This window comes from Rhipicephalus microplus, chromosome 8, assembly GCF_043290135.1.
Source record: "Rhipicephalus microplus isolate Deutch F79 chromosome 8, USDA_Rmic, whole genome shotgun sequence".
Lineage (NCBI taxonomy): Eukaryota > Metazoa > Arthropoda > Arachnida > Ixodida > Ixodidae > Rhipicephalus > Rhipicephalus microplus.
In genome coordinates this window covers 25,003,890-25,024,428 of record NC_134707.1, presented here as the reverse complement: position 1 = coordinate 25,024,428, position 20,539 = coordinate 25,003,890, and the positions used below count along the sequence as shown (strand labels likewise).

Here is a 20,539-nt window from a genome sequence, read left to right as displayed (position 1 = left end):
TTACCTGCACTGTACATGTTGTTAGCACATTTAGGAACATGCCGAAAATGTAAATTGCAAGCTGCGTGCCAAAGCAATGGAAATATGCTCAACTTTTCTTCATGTATCACGGTACCTAGACGCTGATTGTACAGATTGCGTAGTTCGCGTGACAACTGTTTCAAGTTGTCCAGCAGAGAACGAAATGCAGACATTTGTAAACTACATATATTCATTTGAATTAAGCCACGAACTTAAATAAGCGAAACAACAAATAAACTAGAAAAAAGAACGAAATCTGTCCACAAATTCTCCTCTCAGCAGCAGTAGTGGGTTTCCCACATCAATCACAGTGGGGGAAGAGAGAAAAGCCGGCCTCCAGTGCTTCCACAGCGCTATCGAGCGCAAGTTGCGTGTCGGCCACCATCCACCGGTAGCGTGACTCCGGTGATGAATGAAGCAGCATCCGATGCCAGAAACGCAATAGCCTTGGCTACTTCGTCGGGATTTGCAACTCGGCCTAACGGGTGAGTCGTCTTTGAGTGTTCCAAGAACTGCAGAAGGCAAGAAAGAAACGGCAAATGTGCTTCTTTAGCTTCTGCCCTTGTGCAGTCATAGAAGGAACAGATGATGAAACTAGAGACAATACGAAGAACACGTTTGGTAAGGTCATTCATTCGCTGTCGTTTATCTTTAAAAGGGGTGCCACAACACTTATTGAGTATAGTACGACAACGCTGCTGATCAGTAGTCGAGGCTCCCGAAAATACGCGAGCGAAACATTGTAATGCAGCATGTGACCTGGAATTTACAATTAATTCTGAAAGCTGACTGGATATCATTCCCTCTTTTTTCTACAAACAATGCCGTATAACGAAAATATAGTGCCATATACCCAAAATCACAGCTATTGGATGGTATGAACATCGTCAGCAGCATAGTTATCGTTGCCGCCATGGGAGGGCGCCACGTGCTTGCTTACAATCGCTTTGTAAGCAAGCTGCGCATTTCAAGAACAAAAAAGTGCTTAAAGTCATGACATGCACTCGACGTAACTGCTTCACCCCTTGTTATTCCTTCCTGCTTAACTTCCAATGTGCTCTTCGGAATGAGAGGAAACAGTTGCAGTGTGCAATAAATCTCCTACTCCACTTGAGCGATTATAAAAATGTTTGTGGCAGCCGATTCATGAAGAAATAAACTCCTTTAATGACGCCAGGCAACGATCACTTGGAAAAGTGTCGCAAGGCCCCTTTAGCAATGTGCATCAATCACTAGCACTGCTAGCGTACTGCTTGGTTTTGTCTTCTTTAAAGGATGCTTCAACTGCATCACTTTAAAATTTGTGTACTATCTTCCCATTTGATTACATTCGAGCGATTCTGCGGCACATGGCAAGATTGCCATATAGCACCTGACTGAACTGTCAACTCACCGCGGCATAGGACTCGTCAGTCATGCCTCCACGCTTCTGCAGCTCTGTGAGCACTACGCCGGGGCTGAAATGAAGAGTGCACAAACTTGGTGGCGACTGCCTGAATTTCATACAGGATCATGAATATTTTAGAAGACAACTTCAAGCCAAAGTCATCCAAGTTACGCAACCCACGTAAAAAAGGCCTGTGCAATGCAATGCCAACATGTTAACAAAAAAAATTGGCAGATCCCACGTAGTGAGAATCGCTGATATGCAAAGCACGAATGAGAAAGGTTGATATGTCTCTTTAAAAACAAGACGACATTACAAGGCGGAGGTAAATTATGCCGTACAATACTTTCATGTCATGATTATCACGTTTCAACGTGTCATTTACCTTTGTCATCTATTCACGCCACCTGATAACAAATTTGGTATATGTGCAGCTAGCGAAACGGCCACGACCTTGCTATGAACGTACCATGTAGTTTTACATGGCATGACTATCATGATTATCATGTTCAGACATGTCACATAACTTTGTCGTCCATTAACGTGCCGTATTACTGCCGTAAACTGGGTGTATGTGAATAAAGCGAAACGGCGGCGAGCGCACAAAACATTGATGCGCGCACACGCTCAGCGCAGCGACGCTACGTTAGCAAACTGTGAGCACTCTATAGTCTGACCATGGCCGCCTGGATCGGGCGCGTGATCCAGGCGGCCGGGGTCGGATGCTAGGCAGAATAGCGTCTGTCAGGGAGGCCCGGTGGCAACCGGAGCAAAATGCGACATGCTGCATTTCGCGCCGCCGACGTTACCTAGGCAGCAGCGCATCTGCTTAGCTTCGTGACGGAAGGACGCCGGGTGCACTCAAACAAGCATGCGTCAAAGCAACGCAGAGCACTGTGCGCCAGCAAGTATTGGCCAGGGAAACCAGCACCTGGCGTGACACCGCCGGCGTGACGCGACAAAATGAACGCGAACGCTCACTGGTTCACATCGAAGTGTTTTGGCACCTTGAGTGTGGCACGTAATCAAGTTCTTACATAAAACACATCTCATAATTATCATGTTTGTACCAATCACATACTTTTGTCATCCACTCACGTGACGTAATACCAAATTTGGCATATGCGAACCCAGCGAAACGGCCCCGAGCGCATCATGATGGTGGCATGCAGTCATGTTGTTACATGAGATGCATGTCATGATTATCATGTTTGGTTGTGTCATTTACATATGCTATCGGTTCATGTCACGTAATACCGAATTCGGTACATGTGAAGCTAGCGAAACGGCCGTGTGCGCATCATGAGTGTAGCATGTAGTCATGTTCTTACATGACACACATCTCATGACTATCATGTTTGCACTAGTCCCATACCTTCGTCATCCATTCACATCACGTAATACAAATGTGGTATATGTAAAGCTAGTGAAACGAATGCGAGCGTACCATGGGTGTGGCACGTAGTCATAACTCATGACTTACATGACATGATTCCCACGTTAGGGTCTGTCACTTGTGTTCACCATGCAGTCATGTCATACCATGCCAATTTCGCAACATGTGTCATGTGAACGAAACCACCGCAAAAGCAGCAACACCATGAAATGTAAATCATGAAATACATGTCATGATAGTCATGTTATGACTTGTCAATTATGTTCATCATACAGTCATGTTATGCCATACCAAATTTGGTATTGATACCATTAAAGGAACAGCTAGGAGAACTAAAAGCCATAGGCGACTAGATAGATAGATAGATACGCTCAAAGTCGCCGAAGTTCGCTAAGAAATGCTTTGCATTTAAAATGCTGTTAAAGCCAGACAAAAAAAAATAAAGAGTCACTTCAGACACTCCTTGCTGTACGACAATCAGTACACCGACACCTGGTTCATGCACACCTACCCATGCATCCTTCAAAGCCATATAAAATGCACCAAGTAGAAAAAGTGCAGGAGAACTCACTTTACAGCATTCACCCTGACTTGCTTGCTCGCCAGCTCTGTCAAAAGAGGTAAGCCATTAATGAATGTACATGCCGTGCTGCACCACCATCGAAACGCTGATGAGCGCTCGCCGAAGAGTGGAAGGGTGTTGAATTTTTAAACAACTTCAAATTCTAAACTTGAGATGAAAAGTTAACTATGGAGTTGTAGGATGCAAACGTCTCGGCTATTGCAAATATTTTTTAGACCATGTTTATTCATTTTGATCTGAGTTCAACTGTTAGCCTTGTTATGGTCTGTATTGTGTGCCTCACCATGAGCATAATCACACCAGTTGATATGGATGAAAAAGCCAGGCCGCTAGCCGGCACCCTGAAGTGATTCAGCACTTTCAGAAGGTGCAAGTCAAATACCACATTATTTTACTTGCTCTTCATATAGGCATTCAATTATAGACAAGCTGTTTCATTATACTATTGCATCTGTGCAAGTATGAATGTTGCAGTAGAGTTTGACAACTCATTCCTTAAACATAGTATGCACCTGACTCATCCTTATGTACAGACACATACTCGTACATTATCCCAAGAGGAACCACCCAAGCACAGTTGGTAGTGGATAATTTGGACTTAGCAGGGCCATGAGAAGTCAGGCTTGACTTTCTTAGTTCCTGCAACATTCAACGAACCCGCCTGTATAACTGAATATGCGGTGCAGAAACAAACACTCGACAAGATGACAATGGGACGAGTGCATCTTTGTTCTCGTGCTTACTTCTGCACTATGTATTCTGCTAAGCAATGACCCACCATTTTGCTCAAACCCTATCCTTTCCGAGATGTAATACTAAGGTGCCGAGACTCCTAATAGAGTAGGTATAGATGCACAACATTACAGAAAAAAATGACACAGTGAACTTACCTAGGGCAGAACAATGGGTCAGCTGATCAACCGCACTTTTGGACATGCAGTAGGCCAGCACATTTTGAAACTGGAATAAAAAAAAGGTAAGCAACTCGTTACTTTGTCTTTCCAGTTTGAATAAAGAGACAGCAGTAAGCCAAGCTTGGGAAATTTTATTCAAAATAAATTAGTGTTTCTCATCATTCAGTCGACAGTCGCCAACATGTGCCAAAACAGTAGCACCCCACCATAACACAATTGGCGGGGGAAACAGGAAATTACGCTAATGCGAGAATTACCTTATCGAAAGATAACACAATAGAAGTCGAGAAATGACTAGAAAAACTGAAATTTATCGCCAAAAGTCTGTTAGTTTGGCTTGTCAGTCTTTGCCGTGTGGCAAACACATACATCTTTCCTTGCTAAGCAGCAAGCAGTCTATCACGACATCGTTGTCCATTGCTACGAACGTCTGAACTGTGTCGAATGCATCCGACACATCTCGTGGGCTGGAAAACTTCTCCCCGTGGCTTGCGCGACACTTTGTGAATCATGCAGCATTTCGCGTGAAGTTTACATGCAATGCTTCGCTAAAGCAGGACCACATAAACTGTGCACAGTGTACAATGCATTGCTTTAGATACGCAAAGAATAGTCATGTCTTGGTAAAGCTCATGGTGATGCAACAGCACATAAAAAAATTAAATGTATAAACTAAACAATGTAGTGGCCATGACGATATCTGGCACACGCAGCTAAAGAGGGCAGTGCCCACACAAGCATAATGTGGTTAGTTTTCGGTTAATTCAACTGTACAGCAGTAGCGTATGAGGACATATTACTGCCGGCTGACTTTCCCAGAGTACATTACCTGCGGAAAAATGCTGAGTAAATTATCGTTATTGCGCGATTGCAGTTCTGCAATGTTTCATTGCTGAGAAACTAGACATGCACTGAATTGTATAGGCATTTGCCAAGGACAACAATATACTATGTAGTCAGGGAAATGTCATTTCTAAGAGATTTAATTATTGCAAAGTCCAACTATAGTTTAGCAATGCTGAAAAAAAAATAAAAAAGAGTTACACTTAAACTTTATTAATAACAAGGTTGCATCTGTCACGAAAATATGTTTGTTATATCTGAAAATTCGTTAAAAAGACATGGCAAGACTATTGTTCATCTACTTAAACATAACTGTTATTTCATTATATCTGGCTTTGTTATATTGAGGTTTGAGTGTATTTCATGCTGGTTTTTTACACTTCTCTGTAGAATAAATTTAAAAGCCCTCTTGACTTCCTCTGAAAGTTCCTTAACGAGTATAGTAGATTGTTGAACAGTTCCTTTAATGATAATGTAAGTTTCAGCATCACAACGAATCAACAAGTTGGAGCGTACCGATCTGATGCCAGTGACACTAGACACGTTGACAACGTTCCCTTTGCTGAGGATCAGATGCGGCACAGCCAGTGTCATTAAGTGGAACACGGACCTGCACAAAAATGAATGAACGTTGTTGAGACAAGTAGCAAGTGCACTGCCTTCGGCAGCTGTACACTTGTTTTTGATTCACGAATAAATGCCCTGAAGATTTTCAATGAACCTCACATAATCAGTTCTGAGCTATACTCATTCACTACCAAAGAAACAACGTTAGCTCCTCCCACAGTTGTCGTTGACCCCCACGCAAAGAATTAGCATACATGCTTTATTCAATCGTGCTTTTTCATTTTCACTACATCACGCAGATCACGAATGATTCAGATGGTGGACTTCTCCATATAGACACATGCTTGTGTTGCTGCTTTGGCAGGATAAACTTGAATTTTTCAGCGAATTTTCTCAGGATACTGACTTAGTTGCTAAACTAAATAATATCTTCTAATTAAATAGAAGCAACGAACATTTAAAGGGACTTTGATTCACTTTTTTTGGGTAGCCATGAAACATATTCACTAGCGGAGCTTACTACTGCCTCCCAAGTTCACCGCAGCAAACATTTTTAGCATCTGTCCAGTACAAGCACTTACAAACATTTGTCGCACGGTGCTATTGCATTCTCTCTTCTTTTGGCCCGACAAAACCACTGAAGTTAAGCAGGAAGAGATGGCATGGTGAAAGAAAATGCGTCACGCAGCATGCTTCGTAACCCTGGGCCACTTTTATCCTATCATTTTTATTCGAATACGCAACTTTTCAGAGACATACGTGGACAAGCCGCAGCCTCTCACAGCCTTTTGTGAATTATGCTGCCCCCACTAAAATCTGTAACTACGCTGAATTCATATGGCAGATCCAGATCAACTTTTTCTGCACAGAGTGGAGCAATCATTGGAAGCATGAATTGTGTGTTCCAATGGCAGAATGCAAGCACCTACAGAATATAGATTACTCCAAGGAAAAAAGAGTTCTTGATCCGCCAAAATCAACAAAGTTAACCGAAAATGTGCGTGATGTATTCTGTGCATGTGCCTGTCATCCCATCACGGCCGAATGTTTACGATTGCAGGTAACCGTGCACGACCAGAGCACTTCATGGCCTTCACACCCTCTCGCTAGATTTTCCACGTACTAACTACTCCCGTTAAAGTGCACGCGTTCCAAACGTAGATTGGGTGAAAGCAATCCCTCTCCGATTTATGAGCTTTGCTCGCAATCGGGTTGAATGCTCACAATCTGCCATTGGAATTCGACATAACGGAAGCTTCATTTAAAAAGAGGATCACAGACAACAGCAAAGCAGTGATGAGCTTTCATGGGACGTACCTAACGTTAATGGCAAACATTTCGTCGTACTGTTCAAGAGATGTGTTTTCAATGCTCCCATTGGCAATTATGCCGGCACAATTGACCTGTAGAGACGAAACAATGACAGGCAGGTTGATAACACCAAATCCTCACAAATATTCTTAAATAACACCATAAAGTGGACTTAACAAGTACAGCTCAGCATTGTTATAACACCCTGCCAAGGTGGTGAAGTGATTATCGTGCTTGACAGCTGACCCAAAGGTCGTGGCATGGAAGCTCGGTGGTGGCGGCCATAACTGAATTGAAGCAAAAAGCCAGAGACTTAGCGTGCTTAAATCTGTGTGCACATTAAAAACACCTAATGGTCAAAATTTTCTGAGCCCTTCACAATAGTGTCTCCCGTCATCATATTGTGGTTTTGGGATGCAAAACCTGAACAATCAATATTTAAACGTAGCACAATTAGAAACAAAAATAATTTTATCTTTAATAGTTATATACTCACTTGAACCTAAAGATATCAAACTACAATAAGATAGCAAGACAAATTATGCATTGGTGCTTATTTAAAACTCTGGCAATTTCTAAAGTGTTAAGAGTGGTTGATATAGCTAATATTGCCTTGCGCAGTGGTTCAATTGTGACGAAACCATAAATTTGTTTCATGCCTGTAGAGGCGAGCAAAACAGATTTACAATTTGAAAATTATTTTTATTCGAGTGCTATGAAGAGCTTTTATTGGATTTCTCGGGAGAAGAAAAAAATCAGAGACGTACCAGAATATCAATTTTACCAAACTTTTTGCTCGTAGATTCAACGAGAGTTTCGGCTAACTGAGTATCCGTGAGGTCGCCGGGAGTTTGTAGAATCTGTGAAAAAGTGCAGATTGCATTTTAAATTAATTACTTCTGTACTGCATTCACAACACCTCCCGCCAACTGTCCCCAATGAATGTCACAAAATTTAAAGAGATTTTATTCATGTGGATTATGTTTGCAGCAGACTTAAGGGTCTTAAACATGCTAGTGAATAGCAGTTTCTTCACTGTATACAAGCTGGACTGGCTAACTACAATAAACTTGCCTAACCAATAAAAAGTTGGCCAGGATGTTGAGAAACAGCTGGATAATGAGGTTCAAAACATGGTAGATTAGCTGAAAATATTATTTCTTAGAGACATAGCAAGCCAATGAAGTGGGCCTGCTGTGCCACTAAGAAAAACACTTTTTTGACCTGAAAGCAAGGCCTGATGATCCTGATTTGGACGTTGTCTGCTGTATGCTAAAGTGTCCCTTTTAGGACCAATCAATCAACAGAAAGTTGCCTGAATTGAGTGTAGCACACTGCACTAACAACGCAAGTTGGAGAAGCGGCTTCGTGGAAGCTGATTCTAAACTGTTTGAAGATGTTTACTCAAGTACAGAACATGGAATGTAATTTAAGTTTAAAAGCTAGCAAACTCAGAATACACATCTCATTTAATGAACTGTCAATACTGAATCAATTAGGCCTGGCAGTTATGTCAAAATCTGAACCACTCCGATTTAATTTCATGGGGTTGCACATTGGGAACTCTCAGGCTACAATTTAAAAGTTGCATTATAAAATATAAATAATTAGAAAGTCAATTAGGTTAACAAGAAATAACCCCATAATACTGCCTTACTTTAAACAAATTTACTTTTTCCTTGAAAATTCTGTGTTTATAATTTGTTGCTGAAACACCTGATGTATTGTGAAGCCCCCCCCCCCCCCCCCAGAGGACATTGAATAGATTAATAAAGAAAAAACTGTTTTCATTTATTGGTAAATTACACTAAAACGATGCAGCACCAAGAATGCCACCATACTTGAAAATGTTTTGTAAGTGAGAAAACATTCGCAATAAGAAAGTATACAGGTAGGTGGTAATTGATGACAGTTCGAGGTTTCTACAAATGTGGCTGACATAAGAAATAGGATACAAAAATATGCAGTGCTGCTGTATTATGCAGAAGAAATTTTAAAGATGCAGCCCACATGGACAGAAAAAAAAAGCTTCCTTTCTTTTATTTCTATCTATGTGACCTGCGCCCTTAGATGGACACTAAAGTCAAATACTAAGACGATGTTGATCGCTGAAATAGCGGTCCAGAAACTTCGCAGTGCTACTTTTGTGCCAAGAAAGTGCTTATTTTGAAATAAAATGACGTTTTAGTGGTCACCATCGCACTAGCACACTTCAAATTGCTTGCCTCTAGAGGGACTTTTCACGTCACTGTTGCCGTGCACAATGTTTGCCCGGCATTACCGCGTGACCACGGACACTAGTAGCAGCAGAACGAAAGTAGCGGAAGGAACAACAGCCATGGAACGATTTTCTGCCATGTCCTCCAAGATGACAGGCATGCTTAGTTCAACTTGGCCCTGCTAGGTGGCACGACCCGTCCTGTTTAGCAAGGTGAAAATTGAACTTCTGAATCACTTGTGCCATTCCCCACGTGCGGCAGTTCTTTTTTCCCACTAATCAAACAGAAACGAACAAGCAGCATTTTATTACATCTCTTGATGCACCGAAGACTTTTTATTTGTGCAGCTAGTTCGTTTACTAATGATTAATTGTAGGCTGTAAGCCTGACATCATCGGGATCATGTTGCGAATATCCTGCACACGACGCATGTCTTCTCATGCATTTACATAAATTCTTCAGAAAGTAGGGCAGTGCTGTTGATAATATTGTCGTTTCAGATATTGTCATACATTGAGCTTTCATTCTGACTTTAGTTATTTAGTTTAACTGTTACCTGACTTTAGTGTCCCTTTAATATTTTTTCAGTGTGAACCAACTAGCCCAACACACGTTTTTGTAATAGTCAAGACACTGAATTTTGGATGATAATTCCCAGAACAGTACTTTTACTGGCATTTTGCCTTTCATAAACCTACTATTGCTATATCAGAGAGACTTCTAAATGAATAATTTGTTAGAAAAACTCGTTTAGTTTTTATATAGGCATCTTTTGAAGGAATACTAATGAGTAACAATAAATGAGTTTAGATCTATAAGTTTCTCTCTGAGAACTGTAATACTGTGCATTCCACAATCACATGTTTAATACATACTAATTATTATTAACCATTATGCTGAAACCTTTGCGCCTAACCTCACAGATTTCAAAGTATCTTTTGCAACCGAGTCGAATTCGCTCTACAAAACTTCCTGAAACTTTGCATGTTATGTCTAAGCCTCCTTACATGATAATGTATTTTACTTTTACCAATTGGAAATTAGTATGCAGGACCAAGTAGATGTCACCAAAATCTACGACGCTGTGGTTGGTGTGAGAATTTCAACATGGCGTCACCCCCTACATTTTTCTTTTGCACGCCTACTTTCTCGCTTACCAGGAATCTCCTTGCTACAAGCGAGGGAATCTCGGAATTTTAACAAAGTAATTTGTTAAGCGAGAAAACCCCTTTTTTTCTTTAGTGTCAACTAACGACCACAACAGTTGATAAATTTCAAAGCAAAGACATGGAGTGCGTACTTTGACATCTTTTGGCATGTACTGCTGGCACTCTTCTGTGATGAGCTTAAGCTTGTCGTCTTTCCGGCCGTTTAGCGATAACCGAGCTCCAAGCTTCGCGAACAGCTTAGCCGTGCTCCAGCCAATGCCCGAGGTCGCACCTGCGGCAAGACACCTTTTCTGTTCACAACAATTAACAGAAGAGACACGGAAGAAATATTAACAATATACAGTTTTAGGTGTCTGGTCGTTTCTTACCCGTTATGATGGCTACCTTGCCCGACAAGTTGATGATTGCTTCGGGTGGCATTTCTGGTCAACAGTGCACCTGCGAAACAAACACAGGAGCCTGAGTTACCAAAGCTTGAAGACAGAAGTAAATGTTGCGATGCTGTAGCATACAGCAGGTGCACTTCAAACAAAAAACCAGAGCTGTTGTCGAAAGCATACAATGCCTCTTTCAGCGACATCTTATAGAAGTCTCACAAATACTTTGGGAAAAGTGCCTCTGAGAAATATGTTGATAAAAGAATTGCTTAGAAAAACGTGGTACAAAGACAGATATACCTTTCGCAACTGCCATTCACAGCTTGTAAGTACTGACTCATGGGTGAAGCAGTGAGGATCCATTAAGTAGGCATTCCAAGCTTTGCGAAAAATGTTGATTGTTCGTGATTGACGCGATTTCAGCGAGGTGCCTGATTTTAGGCCTAAGCAGATGGAACTCTGCCACACCCCAGGCTAACAAACATGAGTACCCCGGTTGATCATCACTGCTCAATGCCGCACCCGTGTCTGTGAACATAATGTTGTATCGTGCACTGCCAACTGCTAATTGACAGGCTGGGTGACACATGAGGGAAAGTGGTGATGCCCCTCATGCATAGATGATCAACCTCGCGACATCTAACGTGCGGCTACAACTGATGCATAACAAAACCTATGAATTGAGTTCTATTTGTAATTCTGTTCCAAATTTAACACACAGTACATTCTCAACACTATTATTCACAGAAGAGAACGTGCATTAGAGCCTTACAAATACTGAACACAGTAGTACTTCAAGATAACTTCTTCATGAGCTAGTTGGTGTTTCAAGAGCATATTGTAGTGACGCTAAGTTCGTAAAAGACACTAAACAAAGGACTGTCTTTTTCCTCCTGCTGCTTCGCTTCCTTTAGAAACGTTGCAGTACAATAGGCACAATAGAAGCAGAGAGGAGTTCCCTTATCAAAACATGCTGCCCAGAGACTAAATCTCTGATAGGCCAGCTAGACCATTGCTTAGGGCCTGTATTCTGGAACTACCACTATTGGTAACAGTCACTTTGCATAAAGAAAGCACAACGCAAAACCAGTTAGTGATTCATTATTACTTAAAATACTCCAGTGCAACTCTTAACAGTGCCCATCTCGTCACACACTTCTTAGTCTAGTCGTATCCTCACCAAAATTAGAACTGGATATAAGTTGGCAAAAAAGTTAGAGCTCACTGAACAAATATATTCTGCTTTGAGGGATGACACGGACTCAGACTCAACCAAAATTTTTCTCATGCAGACTCACTTGTACTTTTTTGACTCAACCGTACTCAAGAGTCTAATTCACCAAAATATTACTTTCCCAGACTCATAAGCTGACCTACTCTTGAGTCTGAGTGAGTCCAATCCCAAGTGCATTTTTGACCTATGGTGCTGGAATATTTAAAGTAACAGTGTCTCTTTGTGTGACATTGAATCTGGTGTGCCCAATGGGTTGGGTGAAAAACATGAAAATGGGGTGTTTGTGGAGCCATTGTTTCAACAAGTCTTTATAAATGCTCTACCGTTCACGAATATTTCATTTCTTCAAGCCCCCCCAAACTTCAGCCAATGACTCAGCTGTTTTAGATACCACTTTTCTCTCTTGCACCCGTGCAAAAGCAGGGCAGTGGTCCAATTGGATAGTAGTGTCAACAGCCATGCACTGACTGATGGTGGCAATGAGATCGATCTCCGCCATGCACATGCCGCAGTGCACATGAAATCAAGCAACAAGAAGAAAGGAATCATTACTGAAGTACAATATCGTAGACCCCATGCAACCATGGAGGTTTCTTACCAGCTATGTATTAGAATGATTTGTCAGCAACATTGTTAACATTAAGGCAGTGTACCAGTATCTTATTAAGCAGTGCTCAGCATGCCGTACCTCATGCATCGACACACAATGCAAGCCAGATTTTTGCTTAACACAATATTCTTTTAGAAATTCTGATATGTTCGAATTTCCGTTCATTCTGACAACATGCAGAAAACCCTTAGCACAGTAAACAGAAAAACTTCATAATGTGCCGACATTCCTCTTTACTTTTACAAATGGAGTGAACTTTACAGTCAGAATGCAGGTAAAAGCCTTGAAGCTTTCAAATTCATTAATTTGCAAATAAACATCAGCTGGAAGTTAGCCTCTTTCGTGCTTGTTGTTGTCACTTGCCCAAAATCTCTTGCTCATTGTGCCAACTAGCTTAAACCCTTACATTATTTTACTAATCATACAGTAACGATGTACAATGGATACCAGAAGGCTAAACAGCACAGGAGAAACAAATATGTAACCAAAAGGCAACAATAATGCAGTGCTATGTTGATAAAAATAAACACACAGAGACGATTAGCACCAAGTAACAAGAGCCTCTGCATTGACAAGACCATCATTCTTGCATGCTTATCAGCAAATATGTTATCACAGCCTCACATGGTAAATAACAAAGAAGTTGTAAGAAGACGACAAGTGCTGTCTTTCATACCTGTCATCGTCAGTCTTCTATTATGTTCGTCTAAAGCTCAACGCTGCTTTCCCCTTTTTTGCACAATGAACCAACTAGCCGGAACTTTCACCCCAGCAAACAAGCTGCCCTGTGTTTTCAGTTTGGGCAATAAGCCAATAACCACTTCTTCATTTGCACTGAAAACTGAACGAGACTGTTTATTAAATAAAACAGGCGAGGACGGAAATAGTAAGCTACCGTGCGGCGCATAGTGCACTGAAACTTGTTCACTTACATAGCGTTCTCAAGCGCGCTTAAATTTCACGTAATTAATGACAACTTCACACTGTCCACAACTACGTCTGTTGCAATTTTACACCGATGTCACAGAGTAATTTTTTTATCACTGTGGGGCCTGCTTCAAATCGAGTTTATTTATCCTGATTGGCTCCTTTACACAAACTGCGTACAGGGGCCAATCGCGATTGAGAAGGCTGATCCCGATCGGGTTTGATTGAGATAAGAAGTGCCCTTTGATACGCCTGAATGAGCAGTTTCTTCATACCAGTGCTACAAGCTGCAATGCTGATCGCTATAATCGTGACCGAATTGCTCAACGATGATTAGCTCCCCTTTTGCAGCTTACGTAAAAGAGCCAATCACGATCAAGCGACTCAGTCCGGACCACGATTCCGATCAGGCCCAATCACAATCAAAAGTGCCCGTGTAACATCGGTATCACAACAAACTGCAGCTAGTATGTGATGTAAGCGAACGGAACGAGTGGGTGATTAACGTCAAATCGGCACCATTTCGGCATAATTAACTGGCTGGTTAGGAAACCATACGCAAAACGCTGGTTCTGAAAGTGGGAGTCACTAGACGCACTCGTCTAGTTTACAACTGTAAGTGTACCTTAATGACACAGCAGGGCAACTTGGGGTCAACGTCGCTATCCAAACAACCATCGCAAAATTTACTGTACTACCAAACAAGTGAACTTACACTAGCGTTGTAGTGGTGCACCAGGAAAGCTGCCACCGTACGATTGACAGATGGAAAGCCGCGCTCCGTGTCAAGCAAGAAAATGAAGCCGGTGCACTCGCACCCGTGCAGATGCCGCACTAGCCTTGATAAAACCGGCGCCACGCATATTTTGTGTTTGTGCGTTTTTTGCCTCGCTTACAATGTCAGCAGAGAAGGGCCGTCACCCCCTTGCGCATGCGACGTTATCGCTCCTCCGCAAAACCTAAGCGGCAAGACAGGCACAGATTGCGGGCAGCGAAATCTGGCAGGACTTGAAGGAAATGTCATAACGATCGAACAACTTACCGAGAAACGTAAACACGTGAGACAGCCGGCGAAACGTTGCGGCGGTCTACGAGGATAGCCACCCTAACGAGGAGGCGGAGCACTTGGCAGGCAGAGCAAAACATAGATAGATGGATAGAGAAATGGATAGATGCTATGGCGCCCCCTTCGAAGCAGGAGGGATGATGTAGTTAGGTCCTAAATGTTTTCCAAAAGAATGCGGGGACTTTATTTGAACCGCCAAGCGAAATGTTTGGCTTTCGGGTCAATTAGTTCTTGTTCTTACATTGTTTCTTGTCAATAGTGCGAATATTTAAGTGGTTTATCGAAATTTTGTGGCACTTGCCATGTTGACCTATTGCTTTTGTTCCCTGGATTTTTTCTCACAGATTAACAATTTCAGAAGCGAGAGGGAGCAAGAAGGTTATTCTAATGCTTCAGTATAACCACCCTTTTTTTTTGGGGGGGGGGGGGAGGGGAACCTATTTTCTACACTAGCATGGGAGCAGGGCCGTAGCTTGGTAGCTAGAAAGGCAGGATGGGAAGGGTGACGAAAGAAATTGTATCCGATTCCTTACCCCCCCCCCCCCCCGTCCTCAAAAAATTTCCATGCTTTAATTTTTCGTGCGGTTCTGAAATATTTACTTGCCTTCATAGTGACCACTATGTAGTTGCCAAAGTCAGCCAGTCTACCTTGGTTCTAACCCCCCCCCCCCCTCCTTTCGAAAAAAAGTTCCTAGGTACACGACGCTGAGTCACTGCTTCGGCAATGAACTTCCTTTTGTTTTTGTTTTTTTTTGGGTGAGGGGGTATGCATATTTACCAGGCGCAATCCTTGAAGATGTCTATGGCAACTTCTTTGGAGTCAGTGATGTATACCTTTTCTGCCAACTACAACTGGTTCATGCCGGATCTGCCACAAACACCTGTCCTCACCAACTGAAAAAATAAACATAGAAGCGAACAAACAAATAAACAAATGGGGAAAGCAGTGCCTAGCAGCTTTGTTGACAACTTGACGAGTATTCTCATTAGGCGCCCGTGGAGCGGAAAGCGCTGACATACGTAGGGACCGACAACTCCAAATGTACCGAGCTCATTCATTCTTCGCTGTGACGATAGCAAGTTCAGTATTGTTCGACACTTCTCTGTCGAAAGTTTAAAGGTGGCTGCGTCCATCGCACTGTCTAGGCGCTGCTGTTCCGAGTCAGTGTCTTTTCTCTGAAGGGCCAGGAGGCTAATAATGGTATTGGAACGGCTACCTGAGTTGTCCGAAAATAGCTGTTGCATAAACATATATGTAAGACAAACAGTCCTTATCAATGAGAAGTCTCTGTGATGTGGCAAATTAATTCTGATGTTCCGATCAGAGACCCATCGGAACAATATAAAAGACAGTAATGCCAAGGAATGTTCAGGGGAAGTTATTAGAACCAATGGAACGTAAATAAGAAGAAAGAAAAGTGGATGAAAAAATAAGCAGCCGTGAGCAGGAATTGAACCTACGACCTTCGAATAACGCGTTCGATGCTTTAACCACTGAGCTACCACAGCGACCTTCCCTCCATTCACTTTTTTGGGTTTATATGTGAATTTAGAAGTAGGAGTAACAGTCAGCGCCATCTATAAGTCAAACAACGAGTGTGAAAACACTCTTATGCGCATGCTTGGCGTCACGTAGCACGTGAACTTATTATGAGCGGGCAGCTGATTATTTGTCCCTCTTTATATATATATATATATATATATATATTGTAACGCGGAGAAATAAGACAAAGAGACAACGCCTTTGCTGCAGGCCGGCTGTTCTTTATCTGCTTCCTCTTCGTCGTCTTCCGTCTCTCCCAGGTATGCGCCGAGCACGATCGCCGCTTTGTCATCATTACACTCGGCCACGCTGCAGCTGGTCTACTCCTGTAAGAAAAACACAAACCAATGTCACGTTTGCCGCCGTATGCAGTTCTTCATCCGCGACACATGCACCGCAAAGTTATTCCGTTTTCTCTTGTCTCTGCGCGTATCAGAAGCTGTGGATCGTACTCGCCAAGTGTTATCTCCCAAGCGCTCAGAAATAATGTAAGGGCCGTCGTACTTTGGGTGCAGTTTGTTTGAAGACGATGGCGCACCTCGCTGTAGCCACACCTCATCACCTACACTGTATTTCGGCGCGGGACGGTGGCGTCGGTCGTAGTATCGCTTTTGTGCCTGTTGAGCATGCACAATCCTCCTACGCGCCTCCACACGGATATCGCGACAAAGTCTCTGGCGTGCAGCGGAACGCCCTACTTTAACGGGAGTGTCCAAACCGAACGTAGCATTCAGTTGCGGGAGCTGACCATAGACAATCTCGTAGGGGCAAATTCCTGTGGAGCTGTGTGCCGCCGTGTTCACTGCGTACGCAGCTGCTTGGAGATGATCATCCCAGTCGGCCTCACCTCGTTTGTGATTCTTACAGTACGGTGCGAGTCTAGCCTGGATAGTCTGGTTCGACCTTTCGGTCAGTCCGTTCGCCTGCGGATGGTATGCCGACGCGAAGTGATGGTCCACTCCAGCTTGTTGTAGGTAAGTGCGGAGCTCGCGACTGCGAAAGGTGGTCGACCGGTCGGAGATCAACTTGTTAGGAAGACCGTGTCGCCATTCGAAGCGATCTTTCAGGAATCGGATGACATGGCTAGCAGCAAGCGAAGGCACGGCCGCGACCTCTACGAACTTGGACAAGTAGTCCACAGCGAGTATAATGTAACGATTGCCCGCTGTCGTCATTGGAAGAGGCCCGATGTGATCTATGCCCAACGTGTGGAAAATTGTCTCTGGAGGCTTGATCGGCGTAAGAAGTCCATGTCGAGCTCCAGGACGTCGTTTGTGTTGCTGACAAATCTCGCAACTGGCAACGTATGAACGCACGCTTTTATCCATTTTCGGCCACCAAAAACGTTCTTGTGCCTTGCGTAAGGTGGCTCTGTAGCCAACATGGCCTCCCTCGGGAGTGTCATGGATGGCGCGTAGTACGCTCGATCTTAAGGTGTCAGGAATGACCAGGAGATGACACTCGGTGCTTTTATCGGCCCAGTGACGCCGATACAGCGTTCCATTACGTAAGACAAACTTGGCATTGCGTCCCGCATCGCCAATGGAGTCTATAACGGATGCGAGTCTTCCATCGGCTTGCTGAGCCTTGGTCACGTCCTGTTGAGAAAACAGGATCCAGGTTTCTCGATTTCGTGTGGAGAACTCCTCGATCGGATTTCGCGATAAAGCGTCCGCAAGCTGATTTTGTGCTCCAGCACGGTGACGGATGTCGTACGTATAGTCTTGGAGCCGAACAATCCATCGGGCAAACTTGTGCTTGAGGTGCTGCTTCTGGAACATCCACGCAATCGCGGAGTTGTCTGTTACTACCGTGAAGTGTCGGCCAAACAAGTAGTGGCGGAACTTTTCATCCACACTCCATACTACAGCCAAACACTCCAGTTCATTCGAATGATAATGCCGTTCTGCGTCCGATAGTTTACGACTGGCGTAGCAGATGACGTGCCCACGCCCACTCGAGTCACGTTGAAGTAAAACCGCCCCCAGGCCAATCTGACTCGCATCAGTATGGACTTCTGTCATCCAATCTTCATTAAAGTGGCAGAGCACCGGGCTATGTGTAAGCTGGTGTTTGAGGGTTTGGAAGGCGTTATCCTGCAAAGGACCCCACTGAAATTGGGCGTTTTTCTTCAGTAAGTCCGTGAGTGGAGCAGCAGTTGACGCAAAGCTCGGTACAAACTTGCGCAAGTATGACGCCATTCCTAGGAATACCTGGAGCTGTTTTATAGATGTTGGTGCAGGGTATTTGGCAACGGCGTCTATGCGTTCAGGCAAGGGTCGTACGCCATTATGAGATATCTGATAACCAAGATAAGATATTGTCGTCAACCCAAACTGGCACTTCTCGCGGTTAAGTCGAAAGCCGGTGTTGTATAGCCTCTGCAGAACCGTGTCGAGATTTTGTAGATGTTGTTTTTCTGTTTCCCCGATGACTAGAACGTCATCGAGGTACACGACGCAGGCACGGTCTATCAGTGTGCCTAACACTGTGTTCATGGCACGCTGAAAGGTGCTTGGAGCAGTTCGCAGACCGAACGGCATCCGATTAAACTCGTACAAGCCAGATGGTGTTCGGAAGGCCGTCTTAAACTTATCTTCTTCAGCCACGTTGATCTGCCAATACCCTGCTTTTAAATCTAGCGACGAAAAGAACCTCGCTTTTCGTACGGCGTCAATAGCGTCGTCAATGCGTGGCAGCGGGTACGAGTCTGGTATGGTGTGCTTGTTCAGCTCTCGGTAGTCAACACAGAATCGGAGATTGCCGTCCTTTTTACGGACTAGGACAACAGGTGCTGCCCACGGGCTAGAAGATGGCCTGATTATGCTTGCGGCAAGCATTTCTTGCACCTGCTGGTCAATTAATATCCGCTCTCGTTCGGCATATCTACGTAACGGTATGGACACCGGCGGATGATTGTCGGTAGTAATATGGTGCACTAGCACGCTAGTTCCGGGAAGCTGAGTAGTAGTATCAGCGAAGAGCGATGCGTGCCTCTGGAGTATTGCGGGAAGTGTAAGTGGCGTCGTCAGCTCACCTTGGGATTGCGCCGGAGGCACACTTGGAGCCACAGGATGGAGGTTGACGGTACTTCCTTCCACCGTGAGGCGCACTTCCCCGGAGAGCAGGTAGTCGGCCCCTAAAACCATGTCTGTGGGCAGGTCGTCGAAGACGGGCACCGAGGACAAAAACTTGCTGCCGGCCTCGGTGTTGAGTTGCAGGTTTAGGGCACCGACCGGTAGTACGTCGCCACCGAGACCCCGCAGTGGTGGCTCAGTCCAAGGCTGGAGAGGTTCGGAGGCGTGGCGGCGAAGCAACGCCGTACGTTGAGCTCCGGTATCAACGAGAGCTGTCAGTTGTCCGATGCCGTCGACGCGGACCTTGAGGGTTGGAAGTAGGCGTGATTGATATTGCATCGCTTGAGGTTGGCTTTGTGGGCAGCTTTTATACCCATGCCCGATGCGGCCACACGTATAGCATCCGCGTCTCGGTGAAGCTGGCTCCTTTGGGCCAACTGCAGCCGCCCGGCGATGAGACGTGTCCTGCAACTCCATTGCCTGGCGTACGAAAGTGGAGATGTGGACTGGGTGGTTGTAGGCGGACAAGACGGCTGCGTGCGTCGAGTCATGGATCCCGTCGATGATGTACTGCCTGGCTGCGGAGGAGGTCCACTGTATATCGCAAGCTTGTAAAAGGTCCAGCTTGTCGTAGATGTAAGTCGCGACGTCCTCGGTTGCACCTTGCCGGCGTGACCGCATGGTCATGAAACGGTCGTCGTAAGCGCTCGGAAGCGGCGCAAACGCGGACATCAGGGCCGCGCTCCATGTTTGCCATGTAGCGTATGTACTGCCTTGGAAACGATGCCACGCTTGGGCAGATCCTCGCAAACGTCCTTCAGCGACCGACTTCTTAATCGTGTCGCTCCACGAGTATTTAAGGGCAACCGAGTTTATCACGCTTACCCAGTTGGTAGGGTCATCCTTGAATCCATGAAAATATGGAATTTCGTTCTCGTTGAACGATCCAAAAGAGGCGCAGCCAAACCCGGATGTCTTGAGCTCTTGGGCGAACAGAGAGAAGCCTCGAGAAATGGCCTCGCTGCAGTCATGATGCGGTGCCGCCGTGGAGGCTTGAACGCCGTCCGTGATCGGTGGGGAGTTCGAGAGCACTCGTCCACTTCGAAGTGTAGTGGACGCAGGGATATCGGGGTCAGTAGTTCGCGGCTGCGCCATTGTAACGCGGAGAAATAAGACAAAGAGACAACGCCTTTGCTGCAGGCCGGCTGTTCTTTATCTGCTTCCTCTTCGTCGTCTTCCGTCTCTCCCAGGTATGCGCCGAGCACGATCGCCGCTTTGTCATCATTACAATATAT

General features: G+C 44.5%; 1 protein-coding gene and 1 long non-coding RNA gene across 3 annotated transcripts; both read right to left on the bottom strand.

The window, feature by feature from the left end:
* Window positions 1-189: 189 nt before the first annotated feature.
* Window positions 190-14,749, bottom strand: LOC119164285 (3-oxoacyl-[acyl-carrier-protein] reductase FabG). Of its 2 annotated transcripts, none has more exons than XM_037416433.2 (10): window positions 14,601-14,749; window positions 10,779-10,848; window positions 10,542-10,681; window positions 7,790-7,882; window positions 7,029-7,114; window positions 5,661-5,754; window positions 4,278-4,347; window positions 3,376-3,412; window positions 1,415-1,478; window positions 190-533 (listed from the first exon to the last, which is right to left on the bottom strand). In XM_037416433.2, exons 2-10 carry the CDS (start codon window positions 10,828-10,830, stop codon window positions 375-377), a joined length of 795 nt encoding a protein of 264 aa, XP_037272330.1. In that variant the 5' UTR covers window positions 10,831-10,848; window positions 14,601-14,749; the 3' UTR covers window positions 190-374. The 2 variants fall into 2 exon arrangements, with proteins under 2 accessions (XP_037272330.1, XP_037272331.1); XM_037416434.2 differs by lacking the exon at window positions 14,601-14,749 and adding an exon at window positions 14,274-14,427.
* Window positions 14,750-16,367: 1,618 nt separating this feature from the next.
* LOC142768423 (uncharacterized) lies at window positions 16,368-19,434 on the bottom strand. Its single transcript, XR_012885278.1, has 2 exons — window positions 19,205-19,434; window positions 16,368-16,493 (listed from the first exon to the last, which is right to left on the bottom strand). It is a non-coding gene; the product is annotated as an uncharacterized LOC142768423 (long non-coding RNA).
* Window positions 19,435-20,539: the final 1,105 nt, after the last annotated feature.